A 14118-nucleotide genomic window follows, 5' to 3' on the forward strand; every position below is an offset into this window, starting at 1 on the left:
TGCATGGGGATTTGCACAGAGCTCTAGGTGGAATGCACGCCAACACCTCTGAGCTGTTCATATGGTTTTATAGCATTGGCCATTACAGATGTCTAAACAGGATAGGTTTGCCACCTATTCACTTTTTAATCTGTGCCTGCCTGAAGGCTTTTAATAAAGGGTAAAAACTATTTTACGCTACGTGGAGCCTGTTTTTTTTTGTTTACTCTGATTGCCACAAGATTTACCCTAGGACGTACAGAGCACAGCAAGGAGGGAACGATTGGAGTCGGTTCATGGTTCCTCAGGTCACGGAGACCATTTAAGCTCATTTGACCTCTCTTATATGGTATTGAGGGTCAACTACAATAGTTGAGTGGGGAACTTCCACAAGGTGTTATGTTTGGGAACACTCTGAATATCAAGTCACCATCTGTCGGATTTACATGACCAAATAGTGTTTCTTGGAAAATAAATTCTTCACAATAATTGTCATAGGACAATGGAGTTTGTTTTTTCTGAACAGGCAAAATAAGCCTGCTTTTTTTTATTGTCGTAGCTGCAGAGTATTGGCCAGGCAAAGTCTACATGCTCTAGCATTCTGTGCCCCACCAGTAATGGCAAGTGTCTAAACTATAGAGGTAGACGGGGATTTATGTCAGGCAGACAATCATGAACTACAAGCAGGATGAGACCCTCTTCACTCTACTATTATATTGGAGCCGATTTCCTGTTACTAGTGAGAGCAAAGTGTGAACATTGTACTCCTCTTATGTATGCTGGGCAAGAAGTATTTGTTTTGGACAAAAAAAAAAAAAAGAGACACGCTAGTAACTACTCTTTAGTACAGTACACTATTTAACCAATATATTCCAGCAATTTAACATCTTCCTTTAAGCTAATAACAGTCAACTGATTATTCAAACAGTTTGTAGCTGATAAGCTGTGATAAAAATAAATGCCTTACAAAATAAAACATTTTTAAGGTACTGTTTTTGCTAACCTTCTCTATTCGCCTGGAGTGTGGAAGCCTGGCTCAAGTTTGTGGGAGCTTCATCCATCAGCACATCTTCCTGCGACTCATCTTCAACGCGACTTACTACAGCATTTGAAAAAAAAAAGCAAATAAACATTTGACAAAGATTTCCTTTTTTTTAGCCATCAGCAAGAAAGGAAGCAAAGTGAAATCTAATCAACTGGGATTGAGACAGCATCAAACACTTGCTGCATTCCAACCCGCTCTCTCTACTTAGAAAAAAAAAAGCGTGGTCTGAACTTGACCGTTAATAGCGAACATTAAATCTGCTCAAAATTGGAAAAAGAAAGCCGGCAACTCAAGTTGCCAGCATTCTTTTTGCAATTTGGATGTATGGGACACAATGGCCTGAACACCATTATTCAGCTCATTATCCTATAAACATGCAGCAGAGCTTGGGTGAGTCTTTCTACATTATTAAACCTGTTCAGCTAATATTTACAGAGGGCAACAAACTGCTGTCTTAGGGCAGCACCTGACAATTTATAAATTATAAGAGTTAAACAGAAAAAAATTTGGCACCCATCCTTTCTATGAAGCTATAGCACAAAATACCAATTTAAAAAAAAAAAATAAAAAAAAAAAAACGCTGAAGATTTGAGGCACCCCAGTAATTCAATCACCTAAAAACATTGGGGTCAACTTTCCTTGAGACACTACTTTTTTGGGTGGGGCATAGAGGTTATACCATAGTGCTGTATCCTCAAAGATAACAGATATAATAAAACATTTAAAGCCAGTTTAACTGAGAAAATTGCAATGACAAACGGCAACGTAGTATTCATGCTGCAAAGTAATAACCAAGTTAATAAATGAACATTGGCATTTGTATGAAAAACACAGGTAGTTTACCTGCAGCTCCATCTCTCTCCAGAAGTTCATCAATAAGATCTTCTAGTTCAGTTTCCACCTGAATTAAAATCATAGAAAGTTATAGAAATGCACCGATGTTAACCAAACTCTCTGCTGGTACCCATGCTCGGGAATTTGCTCACCTGCATCTCCTGAGTGCTAAGAACTTCGGGTTGCCCTGCAATTACCACAGTGTCAGTCTCTGCCTCACCATCCATAATATCCCCATCTGTCACTTCTGCCTGGGCAATGTCTGGGTCCTCCTCCTGCGGTTCAGCACCAGTTTCACCTTGAAGAAAAATTGTTTTTACGTTGATGGAAAGAAAAACAAGTGTTAGACAAAAATTTAGAAATACACGACCGTCTCCATTGAGTGTGGCCCCAGTAGTCTATATGCACACATCTCTTGTATTCAAAATTCTATTAAATCACAAGACCTAACAAGCCAAATCTGCCAAAGGCCCCTTTCAGGGTCGCATGTCAGTTTTTTTATGCAGACTTGAAAGGACGCTCCGTGCAGGTCTATGGAGCGACGGATGTCAGCGGTGACATGTCCGCCGACATCTGATTCTCTGAATTCAGACAGATGAAACCCCTATTTTCCATCTGTCTGATCAGATGAAAAAGACAGGCGGTCAATTTCCATCCAATCCCCCACAGAGGAGAGTGGAGTTCTGACAGGTCCGTCCCTGCACAGTGAGCAGAAACGGACTTGTCACCTGCTGACTCAGCGGGGAACATTGGATCGATCCCTGCTGAGCAAAGCAGAGTTCGTAGACGGACATGTCCGTGTGCAAGGGGCCTACTTAAAAGAAACCTGCTTTTAAAGAAATCTCTAGAGTCTCTTCTGCATTAAAGCTACTTACCTGTCTGTCCTTGTACAGTGAGTCACGCATGCACATCTCACTGTTCAAATACAGCAATGCTGAATCTGACTGAACTCGCACACGTGCAGGAGTGACATTGTACCTGCTGGAGATCAAGACACGAAAGCCAGCCATCCGAAGATGTCAGCAGCTGGGTTAGGTGCTTAAGGATGCCGCAATGCTAGAGCTGCTCAGCATGCTTAACAATGGCACAGCTTAAGCACCATGTTTGCTGCAAGTAGTGCTGCAGACCCACAGAAGTCAGCTCCCAAAGCCAAATTAGGCTGCTATGAAAATGAATAACCTTACACTTCTAGGATTAAAAGACGATCAAGCCTTTAGTAGCTGCCTACAATGAGTGCCTCATAAGTCCAGTTTTTTCACATCCCTTTAAAAGTAGTTAATAATAAAAAGAATTTAAATTAGGGAAAAAGCAGAGCACAATAGATATTGTTATTGAGGAATCAACTTTCTTAGTCTCACAGATTTTGTAAAAGGGCATTTAACTTATGAATGGTAAAATCTACCAATAAAATGTTTAAAAAAATACAACCACATTTAATGCAAGCTGTGTACCTGTATCTGCCTGATTACTATTAGGATCTCTAGCAGCCCCGTGAGAGTCTTGCTCAGATTTGTTCTTTCCTGAGGCTCCCTTGCTTCCGAACAGGCTGCTAGGCTGATTAACAATGCGAGACAGAGTCTCCAGGGGTTTCAGGGCTGCGTTTACAGTATTTGCCATATTTGGGCTGAAAAGAAAAGCAGTTTATCAAAATGTATCACATTAGCAAAAAACAGAACAAAAAAACCCCCACTACTAATAAATTGGACTGCACAATGCTGGCTTACCTGGACAAATCTAGACTGTGAGGAACCCTTGCCAAATCACTGACAAGACCCTTCTTTAGAAAGAGGCGAATTATGTTGTTCATGCCATTGTGCTGGGTTTTGGTAGTTGCACTGCTGTAAAAGCTTGAGGTGGATGGACAAGACTCCATGATGGTGCTGATAATACACATCACAGCCTGCAGCCTAAGCAAAATGACAAAAGGAGATATTAAAGAACATACATTCCACATGAATAATTATGCTAACAAACTGGGTGTGTGCTGTAAATTGCCTCAAGCATTGCTTTGGTTTCTTTTTGCTGGAGGCTGCCATTTTGCAGAAGCCCAGAGCCCCTTCAGCTGTAATTCAGGAACGAAACCCATCCATTTAACAGTTTCAAAAAAAGTTACATTCCTAAAATGCCGAGATTGCTATCAACATTTGCTTGTGCCCTCAACCAATCCGTCAAACCATCAAACGGCTGATGTCATAACTGATCACATGTGCAGCACCATGGCAACCGCAGACGGAAGCCGCTTCCTTGGCTGTAAAGGATAAGTGGGTTTAATTACACTTTAAGGCAGATACGCCTCCACAAACTCAGCAGCACCTAAAAACGGAGAGCAACTGAGCATGTGCAGAGCAAAACCGTGTATTGCTGGATTTTAAACAGTATAGACACATAGCTATACCTTCAAAAAAGGCCAGCCTGAAGTGATCTAGTAGGACTTAAAGCGGAGCTCCAGTCTCCTTGCAAATTTTTGCCAAAAAGCACCCCAGTGATTCTCTTTAGTTGCACAAGTGTATTTCTTCTTCTTACTTACAAATATATTTAATCACAGGATCCCAGCAAACCGGCAACGATCATTATTAGTGTGGGCATCTGAAGCCCGCTCCTACATGCTTCTGGGATTCCATGCAGCTGGCAATCTCACACCTGCACAGTAAGGACACAGTGTGGCGCACTGTGTTGCTTATAGATTGCCATAACAATCGCGGAGGTGGAAGTTCCGATCGGTTGTTATGACAACCTAACAATCAATTCAGAATATGGAAGGAAGTCAAGTGCAGTTCAAATACTCCTGGGATAGATGCAGATATCCGAGGAACCCTAGCGAATCTCCCAATGATGAAGTCACCAGGTGCAATTGGCCAGGATATAATGAAAAATAAGGAATGAATTTAAAAAAAAAAAAAAATGCCTGCCATTACGCACTGTTCTACAGTTGGGCCTTGTGCTGCAAGGAACTTGAAGAAATGGTTGGAACTCAGTTTTAATTTTCTGACTAAAGTTTCACTTTAACTGTCCATATAGAAGTCCAAAACATCAACCAGGACATAACAGCAGACTCAAAAGTTAGAGTACTTATTCTGGAGAACCTTACCTGGCATGTTTTTCTGTACTCTCAGCCATAGCTAGCGCACGACCAAGAGCAGCTTTCACTTCATTAACAAGGGCCACTTGAGCATCTGTGCCACTGCCTGCTGCTGCCAGGCTAGCCAGAAAGAGGCGTGCTAAAGCTGGAGTGTCCTTGTCTTCAGCATTCTGAGTATGTGGCAGGAGATGATCCAAGACAAAAGCCAATACACTACAATCCTGCCATTTAATAAGAGTGCAAATTAATAAAACATGACAGAATAAGAAAATGGAAAAAAAATTGTGGTGCACAATTTTTACCTCTTTGATAAGCTCAGACTGTCCTGCAGTATAGTTGTAGTTAGCGATAAGTGTGGCAATACCCACATAAGATCTGACCAGCTCAGCCAACAGTCGAAGAATTGTAGAAGTGGGCAGTAAAGGCTTGCTGCCTTTAGCCTTCTGCTTTGCCTCTTCTGAACTGCGATCTCCATCCTTGTCCTTCTTTCCACCTTCACGATTCTCTTCCGGTGTAAGAGCTGCCAGGACACAAACATTTATGACTGGTTAAAAAAAAATAATCAAGACTTAATAAATATTAGGATCCACTAATTAGAAATCAATGTTGATGCTCAAATTAGCCAATGTATATACCTATATCACAGAGACTAATTGGTTGGAGTATAAAAGTTATTAAGTAACCCTGTAAAGATGTGAAAACATTAAAAAAGGGTGATTTAGGATCAGTGCCAAGACAAATAAAATGCCATTAGCTATCACAATAATTTAATAGTTTTCTTCTGCTGGGATTTACTAATTTCTGCTTCCTTCCCATTACCACACACACTGCTGTTCTTCATTTCAGGACTGATGATTTAGCCTGGCTAATAGAGTATATTTCTCCTTTAGGCTATAGAGGTAATAACTCCAGCATGATGCATTGCATCAGCTTAGTGTCTTGATATAAAGACGCTAGGAACCCTTAGGGCTGCCGTTTTTCTTTAGTTATCCGAAGTGGTAAAACAGGCTTGCAAAAGATTGCATTTGATGTTCCTGTGTCATGGCTATGTCACCCTATGCTGAACTCTTCCCCATCTCTCTGCCTTTCCTGCACCTTATGCTTCATCAAATGTCCGTCTAGCAATGGATGCTTACGTTGTATTAGAGGGGGAAAAACAGTCACGAATAAGCTACCTTCACCTTGAGGTGTTCCAGACTGTGGTGTCTCAGTAGACGAACTATCAGCGGTGAAAACCCGTGCCTGAAAAAAGAAAAAGTTGGTTGAAAAAAATTGCACACAAAAAAGGACCATTTCCCCAAGTAAGAAACCAAAATGTATTAGACAACGATAATCTAGTGCATAGCAAGATGCTTTATCTATAAAAAGATTCAATCTTGACTGAAAAAAATAAAGGGCTTTTTGGTTTGGCTGTAAAATCCTTTCCTTGGAGCATAATCACAGGATACAAAGGATTTGATATTCATGTCTATATGGGTCATGCTGCCGCCCTTCAGGTGAATGGACAGTAGACAAAAAATGTCAGCACACAAACAAAAAGCTGGGACTTTTTAGGCACTACATTTCTCAGAAAGGAATCACCATCAATTTATCTAAAATAAAGGTTTTATTATGTATAAACATAAAAAAAAAAAAAAAATACAATCATATCACGTTTGTATGATGTTTTTTGTCATAAATTCTACTTTGACTGTCCTATGAGGCTGCAGGATCCCTGACCCTCTGTCTGGACAGTGCCGATTAGCCCTAAGCCGATCACATGCACTCTCCAAAGGAAAAAAAAAACTCTGCACATGCTCAGTTTGGTGTGTATTGCTAGAGTGACTCCAAAGGCTGTCTTATCAGGAGATGGATTGGGGAAAGTGGAAGAGGAAGATCAAAGATAGGATCAAACATCCTTTCTAACACAATGCGCATGATTGACCCCTTAGGTCATGTGTGCTCAACCTGTGGCCCTCCAGCTGTAGCCAAACTACAAGTCCCATCATTCCTCTTCCTGTGGGAGTCAGGCTTGTAACTGTCAGCCTTGCAATGCCTCATGGGACGTGTAGTTCCACAACAGCTGGAGGGGCACAGGTTGAGCACCCATGCCTTAGGTTCACACAGAGTATAACAAGCATGCTTTACTACATATACAGGCAGATGTCCTCAATGTGGGCTTAGTGACACTTTAATCACTTCCGTCCCGGAAGAATTTACCCTCTTCCTGACCAGTGCACTTTTTGCAATTCGGCACTGCGCCGCTTTAACTGGCAATTGCGCGGTTATGTGATGTTGTACCCAAACAAAATTGACTTTTTTTGGTATTTGATCGTCTCTGCGTTTTTTTTGTGCGCTTTTAACAAAAAGTGATAATTATGAAAAAAACACCCAATTTTATTACTTTTTGCTATAATATCCCCCAAATATATATATATATATATATATATATATATATATATATATATATATATATATATATATATATATATATATATATATATATATATATAAGAGATATATATATTTTGGTAAAAGAGAAAAAAAATTGGTTTTGTACAAAAGTTATAGTGTCTACAAAATACCCAGACCCTGACAGGGGCGCTCACCCAGCACATGTTCTCTAAGTGACTGGAGCCGGATAACAGTGGGGGAGTGCTGGATCCCTGAGGTACTGGAGAGAGAGCTGCTGATTAGGGAGTTAGAATGATGCTGTGGATTTCATGAGGAGTGAAAATCTGATTAACCTCTTATAACCTGGAGGTTACTCATTTAGCGAGAGGCCAGTTCTGGCAATGATGTTAACACACATTGGTGGAATTGGAGGATTGTTCACAGCACCCGTCTGTTATGACACATGAATATTCTTCTGTATAGATGTACTTAACCACTTTTTATATATGAATTTGAGATTATAGCTATATATGATAGATATAGATATAGATAGATGGATAGATCCATCAATGAATTTTTGTACTTAAAAGCGGTTGTTAAGCCACTATTCGATGTGATCTTTCCATTATCCCCTCTGTTTGATAAAAACCCGTGTCCTAGTGTCTGTGCTTTATAATATATATATATATATATATATAAAAATAAAGCAGATTTCTACTAGGATAGGATAGGAACTAGGATACAGGTTTTTATCCAACAGAGGAACTGATAGAAAGATCAGATAGTTTTGTAGCAGCGGGGAGAGGTGCAGAGCGGCGCTAGTGAGAGGACAAACAGAGAAGAGAGGAGAGATGCGGATGACAGATGCATGTAAACTGACCATGGTGTCAGGGCTCGGCAGCCATGATAAACTGTGGTCAGTTTACATAGAGGAGGGTATAGCCAGGCAGGATCAGCCAGGTATTTCAGGCGATACAGGGGGCCATATTACACAGCACAAGGACTGTGCTGTATAACATGCTTTAACGGAACAGTATTATTTTTTTTTCTTTTAGGTTAACACACACTTTAACCGATTGCCGACCAGCCGCCGCAGTTTTACTGCGGCAGAATGGCACGGCTGAGTGAAACGACGTTACCTTTAATTGCTTCATCTTTTGGCCACTAGAGGTGCCTGGAGCTGATGAGAGTGCCTGGCAGGCATGACGACCGGAGGGCTCCCGCAATCGCTCGTGACAGAGCGAGAACCAGGATCTGTGTATGTAAACATCTTTCAGGAGAGAAAAGACAGATTATGTGTTCATACTATGTATGAACACAGATCTCCCTCCTCCTAGACAGTCCCATCCCCCCTACAGTTAGAACACCCCTAGGGAACAAAGTTAACCCCTTGATCGACCACTTGTGTTAACCCCTCATCTGCCAGTGAAATTTATACAGTAATCAGTAGATTTTTATAGCATTGATCGCTGCATAATTGTCAATGTTCCCAAAAATTTGGCAAGTGTCCAGTTTTTCTGCCGCAATATGAGAGTCCCGATACAAATCGCAGATCACTGCCATTACTAGTAAAAAATAAAAATAAATAAAAATGCCATAAATCTATCCCCTATTTTGTAGATGCTATAACTTTTGTGCAAACCAATCAATATACACCTTATTGCGATTTTCTTTACCAAAAACATGTGGAAGAATACATAATTTGCCTAAATTGAGTAAAAAATGTGTTTTTTGAATAAAAAATTGAGGATATTTAGTATAGCAAAAAGTACAAAATAGTGTTTTCTTTTTTAAAAATTGTCACTCTTCTTTTGTTTATAGCACAAAAAATAAAAACCGCAGAGGCGGTCAAATACCTCCAAAACAAAGCTCAATTTGTGGTGGAAAAAAAACAAAACACATCAATCTTGTTTAGGTACAGCGTCGCACGACCGCACAATTGTCAGTTAAAGCGATGCAGTCCCGAACCGCAAAAAATAGCCTGGTCATTGAGCAGCCAAATCTTCCAGGGCTGAAGTGGTCAAGCACTGCGCAAACTGTTGGCGCTATATAAATCCTGAATAATAATAATAATATTTGAATAAAATTCTCTGTATGAATTTCGTTTTCTAACTTGGTTGCACTGGAGCGCCTTCCATCAACTGACAAATTTAAGTGCTGTTTTTTTTCCCATAGTTTTTATATATACTGTATATGTTTTGTATTCTGATATTTGATACAAGATATGCAATGCAAGAGCTCAGATACTTACATTTATGGCAAAGCCACCCTGAGAATCAAAGTCACTGCCTTGTCTGGTGAGGTCTCTGTACTGCTGAAAAACTTCGTCACCCATATCTTGAAGGATCTGACTGACCTCCTGGTTCATAGCCACTGGTTTTGGTTCTGTTTTTTCAGCCACTACAAGAGTAAAACAAGTATTCTATAAACCATGTTGAGATGACAGCGCTATGGTGATGTAGACCAGTGGTAAACTTTTTCAGTCAAGGCACCATGTGCACAATTCTGGGGCACACCAGTCTGAGGATTCAATCACACCAGGAGCATCCGAGCATGCATTTTTTGTGTGTGTTCACGCCGTCCTATTTTTGAATGGGCGCAAACGTACATGCATTTGCTAGATGCGTGGTGGTGCCATTAAGAAATAATGGCACCCGCATGCGACTGCAAAAGATAGCACATTCGTGCTGTACCGTAAAACGCACTGCATCTGGTGTGAACAAGCCCTGAAATGTACTATGAGACAGATCAGTGATCTTAATTTGCAACTCCTCCAAATTCCCCCTTCTAGCACAAATCCCCCACCATATTCACCCCCCTAGAATAACTCCCACCCCCCCAATATCACAAACCCCCCTGCTCCCAGATTCCCACTCCTAGCACCAACTCCCCCAAATGCCCCCTCCTAACACAACCATCCCCCACACAAGCCTTCTAAATCACCCCCAAAAACACCCCTCCTAGCACAAATGTAAGCTGTGCCCAACTCCCGTGCAGTTAGACTCTGCGATGAGAGAGTACAGCACGTACGACTCTCCTCCTCCTTGCAGCTAGGTGTACTATTAACAGCAAAACAAAAAGCTGTATTTTCACCCAAAACTTCCTTAACGTGGTTGTAAAGGCAGATTTTTTTTATTTTGATGCATTCTATGCATTAAGAAAAAAAAAAAAAAAAAAAAAATAAAAAAAAAACTTCTGTGTGCAGCAGCCCTATATCGATCCAGCGACTTGCATCAGTCCCTCGGCCATCTGGCACTCTCCCTCCAGCTGCTGCAGCTCAGCTGGCCCCATAGCATGCTGCTTGCTGTGGGGGCACTCATCAGGGGGAGGGGCCAGGAGTGCCAATGAGAGATCTAAGAAGAGGAGGATCCAAGCTGCTCTGCGTAAAACCACTGCACAGGGCAGGTAATTTTTTTTTATAACAAACTACTTTAATATCACTCTAACCACCAATGTCATTGGCTGTAGGCTGCGGGGGGCCGCACAGCTTTCTCCCGGCAGTTATGTGTACAATTGCTGGCAAAGCAGGAGGAGAGAGCCATACGGGCTGTGTTCGCTCCCTTCACATAGGAGCGAACAGAGTAGCACCCAGACCAGGATGTGGCCGTGGCAGCCCTGAGGAATCTTCATGGCACCCTGGTTGAAAAATCCCAATGTAGACAGTTGAGGACTGCCAACAAAATGTTGCCAAACCGCAATAACAAAAACGCATAGGATTAGAAAAAAGGGGCTGATAAAACTGAAACTGTACCTTCTTCTGGTGCGTGGTAAGCTGCTAGTGCATTTAACATGTCATAAATAACCTCCTTTATAGTATCCGAGATGACAGGAAGAGTAGAGGGTTTAACAGGTGTGGTCTTCACCAACTGAACTGCATTAGGACCTTTAATACGAAGGTTCTCAAACTCGTCATCAGAGGCTGAAAAAAAACAAAAATAAAAAAAATTAAGTGCATTTAGTACTAAAAAAATATTTAGAATATAGATTTAAAACATTTGAATAAAATGAAAACTACTGAAAAGCAAAAAAAAAAAAAAAAAAGATATATATTATGTTGCAATGGTAGATAAAGCGATCCAAAGGTTTAACTGAGTATTTGGCACTCACTGTAAAAAAATAAATAAAATAAAAAATAAATTCCTGCAGAGTTCAGAGAACAAAGTCAAAAGTATAGGTCTCTTGCATTTATGGGCTACCATGAGCTCCAATGAGCAAGAACATAACATAAAAAGAAAAAAAATTATGTATGTATTTCTGAAAGTACTCACCAGTTCCCGAACCACGTGGAGCAGGAAGAGCTATCCGAATGCAGTTGTTTGCAACCTCAGTAAAGATGTCTGGGTTTCGACAGGCTGCAGGACCCAGAACTCTGAGAATGTAGTTAATCTCTCGGGACCCCAAGCTTCCAGACACTACACCTGAGGTAGTGCTACCAGCACCACTGGTAGCTGCAGACCGAACCACCTTAAAAAAATTAAAGCAATTCATTTACATTTACCCTTTACTCAATGTAATGTACTAAAGAAAGGCAAGCAGCAGAAATATGCCCTGAGTGAAATATGGCGACTATTGACCTTTTGTAAAAATGCTAGCAGCCTGGATTTCATAATTTCCTTAGTAGTACACCTCAGAAAACAAATGCGTTCCTAGAGGCTCATTCACATGTCAACACATCTACACAGGTAAGTCATTATTTTTAATGGTGCAAATTCACATGCGAGAGAGGCTAATTAGCTGGAAAAGTTAATACCTGTGCTGATGTGTTACCATGTGGTAAAAGGCCTAGTGATGACCATAGCAGGACATAAATGACCCACATAAAAGCATGTAAATTCAGCCTACAATATAATTTTTTGTTAAACAGTTGTACCAGAATAGTGGGGCAAAAAAATAAAAATAAGTGTATGTATGTATGTATGTATGTATATGTATATATATATATATATATATATATATATATATATATACATACATACACATATACATATATATATACACACACACACACACACACACACACACACACACACACACACACACACACACACCGTATTTGCCGGCGTATAAGGCGACTGGGCGTAGAAGACTATCCCCTATTTTTCAAGTGAAAACATAGGTTTTGGGCAATACTCGCGGTATAAGACTACCCCCCTTCTGAGGCAACACCATTTAAAAAAAACATTAGAACCATTAAAAAACACAAAGCAAGAATGCCAACTACTCATCCGCCATGCTGTGTTATGTCATAAAGTAAATCAAACAATAATAACACAAACAGAGATCTATTGAATGCCACAACTCTGGAAAGTAGAATTTTTCACTAACCAAACCTATACCACTTTTGGGTTCCATTCTATGGGAATTGTCCACCAAAATGCATTTAATAACCCCCCTGTCATACGTCCCAGATTTACCTGTACCTCTGGGGTGCCTGGGACCTCAAAGGCAAATAGCAGGATGTATAGTAGTAAGAGATCAGTGAATGGATTTACCCAGGGAAGTATGGTGAGCGGTGTATTATTATAATGAATACAACGCCTGCTTGGATTGGCAGAGGCTGTAGCATCATCAGCCCTTGCCTCTTTCTCTCTCAAAGCCAATCTGAGAAGGTATGTAGCCTGCTCGGATTGGCAGAGGTTGTTACTCCAATTCAAGCAGGCTCTGTATTCATTAATAGAATACAGCGCTCGCCGGGATTGGCTCAACGGCGTATAGTGTTTGTAGCTGAAGCCACATACAGTATTAGCAGACATTTGGGGGCTGACATCCATCGGGCAGCATTGTATACCTGTATACCCGGCGTATAAGACGACCCCCGATTTTTGGGCATTTTTTTTTTAAGTGTAAAAGGTAGTCTTATACGCCAGCAAATACAGTGTATGTATGTATGTATGTATGTATGTATGTATGTATGTATGTATGTATGTATGTATATATATATATATATATATATATATATATATACATATACATATACATATATACATACACACACACACAAAACAAGTTGAATCAGCATGAAAGCCAATCAGCTAGCATTTTCAAACAAGATCAGGAATAGCCTTTACATGGTTTTTCGTTTTTAAAAAACATTAAAAGTGGTAGTAAACTCTCATAGGTACTGTGAATATCTCCCATAGGTACTGTGAATATCTCCAAAGCTTGCACAGTTTAGGAGATATTCAGAGTGCATGCAGCCGATTACATCGTCGGTGCATGTGCTCTGATGGACCGGCTTACAGTGCCAGACCTTTAGATCCTGTGCCGGAAACGGCAGCTCCGACGCACATGCTCTGGCCAATCACATAGCCCGTAGATCACAAGTCCAGAAGACAGACAGGGGAACATGTCAGCACTCTCAGCTGTGACTTTACAGCACTGGAGGGCTTTGTTCCAAGGTATTTCATAATGTGCTAGTATGTGACTCATACTAGCACATTATGCCATTGCCTTGAAGGTTTTTTTTTTCCTATTTGAACATCAGCGGTTTACAACTGCTTCAAATAGTCTTTTTAATCTCCTCATCCTAAAATATTTTTTTTTACTGACTACACAAAACAAAAGAAATGGTGTTAAAGAAGGTTGCTCCAGCCACAGTGCCAGAGCAAGCAACTGATAACGCAGATACCCAATAGCTGAGTTGTTCTAAAGTAAAGAGGTTAATAAGCCATGAATTTCAATTAACTTAGCTGCAAACCAAACAAATGTTTCTCCGAGTGTATACTGAGGGACACTGTATACCTCAAATATATAATTTGTCTCTAGGAGGTTGGACACCAGGTTAAATCAAGAAAGAAAAAAAAAAAAA

At 40.5% G+C, this 14118-nt stretch overlaps 1 protein-coding gene across 13 annotated transcripts in view; it reads right to left on the bottom strand.

Annotated features, from left to right (window-relative positions):
* HUWE1 (HECT, UBA and WWE domain containing E3 ubiquitin protein ligase 1) overlaps positions 1-14118 on the bottom strand; it is a 226822-nt gene that overhangs the window by 77967 nt on the left and 134737 nt on the right. For 12 of the 13 annotated variants that reach the window (XM_077479218.1, XM_077479208.1, XM_077479201.1 and 9 more), the window contains 11 exons: positions 11579-11774; positions 11062-11229; positions 9562-9710; positions 6113-6179; positions 5240-5457; positions 4947-5158; positions 3583-3765; positions 3310-3482; positions 2011-2156; positions 1868-1925; positions 983-1078 (listed from right to left, as the gene is read on the bottom strand). In XM_077479218.1, coding sequence (XP_077335344.1) covers positions 983-1078; positions 1868-1925; positions 2011-2156; positions 3310-3482; positions 3583-3765; positions 4947-5158; positions 5240-5457; positions 6113-6179; positions 9562-9710; positions 11062-11229; positions 11579-11774 — 1666 coding nt within the window. The remainder of the gene's footprint in view (positions 1-982; positions 1079-1867; positions 1926-2010; positions 2157-3309; positions 3483-3582; positions 3766-4946; positions 5159-5239; positions 5458-6112; positions 6180-9561; positions 9711-11061; positions 11230-11578; positions 11775-14118) is intronic. The other variant, XM_077479124.1, reaches the window with a different exon arrangement.

This window comes from Lithobates pipiens, unplaced genomic scaffold, assembly GCF_037356315.1.
Source record: "Lithobates pipiens isolate NorthernLeopardFrog02 unplaced genomic scaffold, aLitPip1_a1.2 Scaffold_1, whole genome shotgun sequence".
NCBI classification, from domain to species: Eukaryota; Metazoa; Chordata; class Amphibia; order Anura; family Ranidae; genus Lithobates; species Lithobates pipiens.